This window comes from Sipha flava, unplaced genomic scaffold (genome assembly GCF_003268045.1).
Source record: "Sipha flava isolate LNK unplaced genomic scaffold, YSA_version1 50757_pilon_pilon, whole genome shotgun sequence".
In the NCBI taxonomy this organism is placed as follows: domain Eukaryota; kingdom Metazoa; phylum Arthropoda; class Insecta; order Hemiptera; family Aphididae; genus Sipha; species Sipha flava.
The window spans coordinates 20,479-27,471 of NW_020273418.1; the positions used below are offsets into that span (position 1 = coordinate 20,479).

A 6,993-nucleotide genomic window follows, 5' to 3' on the forward strand; every position below is an offset into this window, starting at 1 on the left:
TTCAAAAAAAAGGTGTTTATCCCGAAATTGTTTCAAATGCGGAAAAAACACATAATACATTACTACATATTGTCCAACATAAAACTAATAATAATGCGAGATCGACAACTGAAGAAAAATCAAATCCCTCTTCAAATCAAATCGAAGGAAATTCCACGATAAGCGCGCATTCGCATGACAAAAACCTCGAACAGGTACTTTTATCGACAGCGATAGTACGAGCATTTGGCGAAAATAAAAGTTCGTCATTATGTCGTGCATTATTAGATTCCGGTTCGCAAAGTAATTTCATTACTGAAGAATTAGTGCAATGTTTAAAATTAAAAAGATCAAAAACCAATCATCAAATTAGTGGTATCGGAACAACAGTACAGCATGCACATTCGTATGTTATCACTCAGGTGAAATCAAAATTTAACGATTATAGTTTTACCCTAAAAAATGTTAGTAGTGCCGAAGATTACGAACGATATACCTGCGAAACACATATATAATACGGGTCAAGTACCGCAGAACGTAAGTTTAGCTGACCCACTATTCTGGTTTCCACAGAAAGTTGATTTATTAATAGGCGCGACACATTTTTACGATTTATTGAGTGAACGTCGAATTAAACCTGCACCAAACGGGCCAATATTTCAAGAGACAAAACTCGGATGGGTAGTATCGGGACCTACACAAATGTACAATCACAAGGTTGAACCGTTAAGTAACAGTATATGTCACACTGCGTTGATACATACCAACTTGATATTAGAAAATATGTTACCACGATTTTGGCGTGTAGAAGAATTTGAAGGAGATAACACCTATACTATTGAAGAAAAGACATGCAAAAGTTTTTTTGACAAAACGGTGATAAGAGAACCAGATGGTCGATTTACCGTACATTTACCATTTCGTGAAAATTCATTACGCTTAGGCGATTCCTACAATATCGCTAAACGTCGTCTATTAAACCTGGAAAGTCGTTTTGCAAACAACGCAAGATTAAAAAAATGAATATATACATTTTATGAATGAGTATATAAGTTTAGGACACATGGAGCGAGTAAAAGACGACCCAATTAATGATAAAAAAGAAGCATATTATTTACCACATCATGCGGTTTTCAAAGAAGCAAGTACGTCGACTCGACTTCGCGTTGTTTTTGACGCTTCATGCAAGACTAGTAACGGTGTTAGTTTAAACGATACATTGTTAAAAGGACCGGTTTTACAAGACGATTTGATATATATACTCGCTCGTTTCCGAACACATAATTTCGTATTGTCCGCAGATATTACGAAAATGTACAGACAATTTTGGGTAACAGAAGCTCATAGAATATTTCAACGAATATTGTGGCGCACAAATCCACAGGAAAATATTAAAATTTTTCAACTTAACACGGTTACTTACGGAACCGTTCCCGCGTCTTTTTTGGCTACTGGATGCCTACATAAACTAGCCGATTCGCAAAATGTCGATCCCATAATAGCAGCGGCTATAAAGCGCGACTTCTATATGGATGATTTCTTAGGCGATACTAATTCTTATGAATCAGCTGTTCAATTACGAGATGGTCTAATTAAGACAATGCAATCCGCTGGCTTAGAATTGCGAAAGTGGGCTTCGAATAATGACAATTTAATTAAAGATCTTATTCCAATAAAACAAGATAGTAACGACACAGTCCTCATTAGCGACGATAATTCGATAACAAAGGTTCTTGGATTGTTTTGGAACTCAACCACTGATACGCTACAATTTAAAGTGCAACAAAATAATTTTACAATCATAGGTCGAATTACGAAACGCGAAATCTTATCGGTAATCGCATGCTTATTTGATCCATTAGGATTAGTGGGTCCCGCTATTATACGTGCCAAGTTGATGTTACAGCAGTTGTGGCGATTAAAAATACAGTGGGACGAACCGCTTCCCAGCGAAATCCAAGAACAATGGATTAACTATAGAAACTCTTTGTGTGTATTAAATAACTTAATTATACCTCGACAAATTACGTGTAAAAACGATATCGTAAATATACAAATTCACGGATTCGCGGATGCGAGCATCAATGCTTATGGTTGTTGTTTATATTTACGATGTACAAATTCGGATGGTATGCACACCTCAAAATTAATATGTGCAAAATCCAAGGTGGCACCATTAAAGATCATATCTTTACCTCGATTAGAACTATGCGCGGCGCTTTTATTGTCAAGATTATCGAGTAAAATAGTCTCAAAATTAAACTTGAAAATTAGTAAAAGTTATTTTTGGTCTGATTCGAATATTGTTTTATCGTGGATTACTTCCCCCTCTACCAAATGGAAAACCTTTGTGGCCCACCGGGTTGGGGAAATTCAGGAACGAACTTCTATTGCGGATTGGTCACACGTCGACACCAAAGAAAATCCCGCTGATATTATTTCGCGTGGTTGTTGCCCTTCAAAATTAAGTTCATTATCATTATGGTGGTTTGGTCCTAAATGGTTAATTAAAAATGAAATAGAGTATCCTGTACAAAAGACGTCTTCGAATTCAACAAAATTAAAAATACCTGAAGCCCGAGAGATAACGATATCTAATGTATGTACAAATACTCTAAATGATTCTTTTTCCTTAATTAATCATTATTCGTCTATAAACAAATTAATTCGCGTAACCGCTTATTGTTTACGTTTTCGGTACAATGCATTACACACAAATTCAAGGTTAACAGGAATGCTTAGCTTGGAAGAAATTAAATACGCGCGTATTGTTATAATACGATGTGTTCAAAAAAGATCATTCCAACATGAAATAAAAGATTTAATAAAATTGAAAAACGTAAGCTCGTCTAGTAAATTATTTCGTCTGTGTCCATTTATAGATAACGACGGTTTGATAAAGGTTGGAGGTCGTTTGAAGAACGCCGCTTCGATAGACATTTATCAACGACACCCGATTGTCCTACCCGCAAATAATCATTTTACACGTTTATTATTTGAACATGAACACGAAAGATGCATGCACGGGGGCCCACAAGCGACTTTATCTACGGTACGATTACAATATTGGCCGTTAAATGGTAGAAACATTGCACGAAGTACAGTACATAAGTGTGTGAAATGTTTTAAGTATAAACCGATTGTCGTACAACCAATTATGGGACAACTACCCGCAGACCGCGTAGTACCGTCTCGAGCGTTCCTAAAATGTGGAATTGATTTTGCTGGTCCGTTTTTGATTAAATCTAGTTTACGTCGCAATGCTCCTTTAAGCAAAGGATATGTATGCATTTTTGTATGTTTTACGACCAAGGCGACTCATTTAGAATTGGTTAGTGATTTATCTACACAGTCCTTCATTGCAGCGCTAAACCGTTTTTTTTGACAGACGAGGTAAAAGTAGTGTGATATATTCCGATAATGCTACCAATTTTGCCGGGGCAAATAATAAATTAAAAGAATGGTACGATGTATTTCAAGTCGAAAAACATAAATCAAAGTTGGATGAGTTCTTGACGAACAATGGTGTGCAGTGGAAATTTATACCCGCGCGCTCACCGCATTTTGGTGGATTATGGGAAGCCGCTGTGAAATCTATGAAGAATATAGTACGAAAGACGTTAGGTGACGCTCATTTAACATATGAAGAATTTAATACCATTCTCACGCGCGCCGAAGCATGTTTAAATTCCCGTCCTATTACACCTCTCTCTACTGATCCTAATGACTTAGGAGTATTAACACCCGGTCATTTCCTAATAGGTGACTCTCTGCTAGCAATTCCCGAACCTGACATATCTGAGGTCAAAACCAACAGATTGACGCGATGGTGTAGGTTAAGTCATTATTCTCAAATAATTTGGAAAAAATGGAGTCGTGAATATTTAAATCAACTTCAGGAGAGAAAAAGGTGGGCAGGTGAGAAGGGACCTAAGTTAGATGTGGGTACTGTAGTATTGGTTAGAGACGAAAACATTCCCCCTTTAAATTGGAAGCTGGGTCGTGTGACGAAGGTTCAACGAGGTCCCGACAACATCATTCGCTCAGCTGAGGTTAAATTGTTAAATGGTTGCATAACACGAGCAGTGCGTAATTTGTGTCCTCTTCCCTTTGATGGAAATATATCTAAATAATTAAATATTTATTATATTTTATGTAAATGTGTATTTATTATAATCAAGTATCGAAATTTATTATTATTAATTATTTATTCTAATTTATTTTATATACCATTGTTTATTATATTACTATTATTTTTATTGTAATTACCATTAGTTGAAAATAAATGTTTCAAGGCGGGCGGCATGTTACCTATAGATATCGATTGTGTTCCGCGTCGTTATCATTACCGGCCTAACCGGTCTAGTGTACCGACGGGCCTTTGATTTTATTATATTCAGTCGGGAAAAGTATTCTAAATTGTAAAGGTGCCGACTCCGCACTTAAAATAAAAGACTTATTAATAAACATCAAATTAATTATTTATATTTTATATTTTATTCCTTTATTTCATACAGTCCATTAACGATAAAATTTATAACTGATGTAAATTTATCAGATCAACAAATACAGCGGTGAAATTTGCGCGCATTTCCGGGTTTCCGGAGATTTCCAAAGCTGATAAATCGGGGGTTGTGTTGTTGGGTGCGGTGCGACCTTTCCAACATGTGGTGGTCCTCTTTCTAGCGCCCAGGTGAATAGTGCATGAGACGTAATCACAAGAGACTTCGTGCTCTACGAGGAAGTCATGTCCTAGTAATACGTCGCAATACAGTTCATCCATTATGGTCGCTTCGAAAGGTATGGTGAGGTCCCCGATTTTGGCTTCGAAGGCGGCGGTACCACTTGTGGAGGTGGTGTGTCCATCCGCCATTCTAACCAGTGTGGGTAGTCCGTTTATGGGTGATCCGAATTTACGGGCTATGGTTGGGCTTGCATACGATTTTTGGGCCTGTGAGTCTAAAAGTGCTGTTACAAAGCCTCACCTAAATTCGAGTTCAACTGCTGGAGTCGTGATTTTGTCGGGGCATGTTCGTTTAGTGTTCCTAAACGTGGGGAACTCATACGAACAGGGCAAGTAGTTCTGAACCGCGACGGTGGGTCTTTGGTGAATGGGGCGAACCACCATTACTATGACATCCTTGTCGATTACCTCTGTGCTCGGAGACCGCACCACTGGAGCAGGCGAATTTTCTGAAAGGGGGGGGGGCACGCGTGATTTACCCTTCCCTTGTTGTTTTTGGTGACAACCGTTCCTTTCCCTATTACCTTTGTTCCTACACCGAAGACTTCCCCAGAAGCCGGATGTGTACCACATTTGGGGTGGTATGTGTGAATGGGGTGGTGCAGGTTTGGGATTTGAGGAACGCAGCCAACTTGTTCCTGTCGAGCGTACGTTGGAATGTCGGAAATCGTGGTGAGGGCCGTGGTGCTTTGGGAAACCACGGACGAATTGACGGAGAATATTTCCGAAGACGACTGCTGTTCGGTAATCGTTGGTCCAGTAGTCGACTTAGCCGACTTACGGTACGATTTGCCTGGGAGGTGTCTGTTGGTAATATATCCATTCGTAATGCCAAATGGTGGTGTATGTGTGCCTTGTATATTCGAATAGGTGGTAGGGAGGACTAATCCCTTCCGCCTCCCCCGCCGTTTCCCGGAGACGACGGTTTGTGTAGGCACTCACTGTGCCATTGTGACCCCCCCGCAGTATCTACACGGTCTCGGTGGAGGTTTACTTTCCGTGGTGATGCGGGTGGGTGGTTTGTTTAGGGGCCGGGTCGCCTGTTGGGACCCTTCTTTCCTTGTGTGTGGTGTGCTCGATCCGGTGAACGAGCGGGTGGGTTCGTTGCGGGAGCCAGGATTGCGGCTATTCGACGTAACTCGGCAAATGTCGCTGGCCGCTGCAACCGAACGTGGGTCCGGTATTCGTCGCGCATTAAGCCCGCAACTATACCTACCAACTGTGGCTCATTCGGGGGCATAGAATGTCGGGGCGGGTAGCCGGTCTGAATGGTACACGTCCGGGAAGTAGACCGATCGATCATGTTGATCGTGTTCGGTTCGTGCGTCACGGTTAACGTCGTACCAGGTGGATGCGTGTGGAAGTCGTGTTGCACCTCCGACTTCGCGGCTGTAAGTCCGATTCGTGTCGTATAGATGTACGTCGGGTACCCGTCCGGTGCTATGGAAAAGGGGGGCTGACATTGATTGTCTACCTATCCGGTCCCACTGTTGGTCCTCCCTAGTCCGTGTGTGTGAGGGCTGCGATTGGTGCGTTGGTTCGGTCCGCTCGGATCTCGATGCCGGCATGCCAAGTTCGATGCGTCTGATGTTATCCGCAATCCGACGGCTGTCGTCGAAATGGTGGATCAGACAGTCCTCGAGGATCGACAACCGTGTTTCGAGTGACGGTTGCTTCGAACTATCGCGTGAGGATTGACGAATTATTTTTATTTGTTCGTGTGCGGTCTGAATGGTGTCAGTCGCATACGAACTCGCGTTGAAGTCGAGTGAGTTCGAGTGTGAGGTGCCCGGGTCGCTTTGAGCTACGGGGTTGTGGTGTCCTTGCGGACTACCGACCGCCCTTTCGCTCAGAGCGAGGTCCTGGGTGCCTTGCTCGTCATCACTTAGTGCCTCGGTCGCTCTCGGCGATTTTATTGAAAATCGGATACGACCGCGCTCGACGTTTTGCGACAAAAAAAAATTCGTTTAAACGCGTTTCTAAATCCGCCTTGGTGCCCGTGGTGGATAGCCCACGCGTCTCACATTCGTAACGCAATTCCTTCAACGTCAATTTATTCAACCATTGATTTTTTAATATACAGTTAAACCATTCTATTGTTAATAGTGGCAGCGGCTAATTGTATTCAGCCGTTAGACGTCCATGTGTTCGATTGCATTCAAGAGGGGTAAACATAGGATGGGTGCTGTTTTGCTATACGCGCTACGATAGCCGATTATATTCTATTTTTAGAATTTGTTTTAATTGTTGATATATTTTACTCTGTCGAC

The 6,993-nt window shown here is 41.3% G+C and overlaps 2 protein-coding genes across 2 annotated transcripts; both read left to right on the forward strand.

Annotated features, from left to right (window-relative positions):
- The first annotated feature begins 441 nt into the window (after positions 1-441).
- On the forward strand, positions 442-1,002 carry LOC112690483. The gene has a single exon (XM_025564501.1). The coding sequence runs from the start codon at positions 442-444 to the stop codon at positions 1,000-1,002; it is 561 nt and encodes a 186-aa protein (XP_025420286.1).
- Positions 1,003-1,042: 40 nt separating this feature from the next.
- On the forward strand, positions 1,043-4,112 carry LOC112690484. The gene is made up of 2 exons (XM_025564503.1): positions 1,043-3,090; positions 3,368-4,112. The coding sequence occupies exons 1-2, from the start codon at positions 1,043-1,045 to the stop codon at positions 4,110-4,112; spliced, it is 2,793 nt and encodes a 930-aa protein (XP_025420288.1).
- Positions 4,113-6,993: the final 2,881 nt, after the last annotated feature.

Bases quoted from the DNA above. Each gene is read 5' to 3' on its own strand.
- LOC112690483 (XM_025564501.1), top strand. From the start codon at position 442: ATGTTAGTAGTGCCGAAGATTACGAACGATATACCTGCGAAACACATA.
- LOC112690484 (XM_025564503.1), top strand. From the start codon at position 1,043: ATGGAGCGAGTAAAAGACGACCCAATTAATGATAAAAAAGAAGCATAT. The intron at 3,091-3,367 runs GTGTGTGAAATG...TTTTTTTGACAG, and splicing joins GCACGAAGTACAGTACATAA to ACGAGGTAAAAGTAGTGTGA.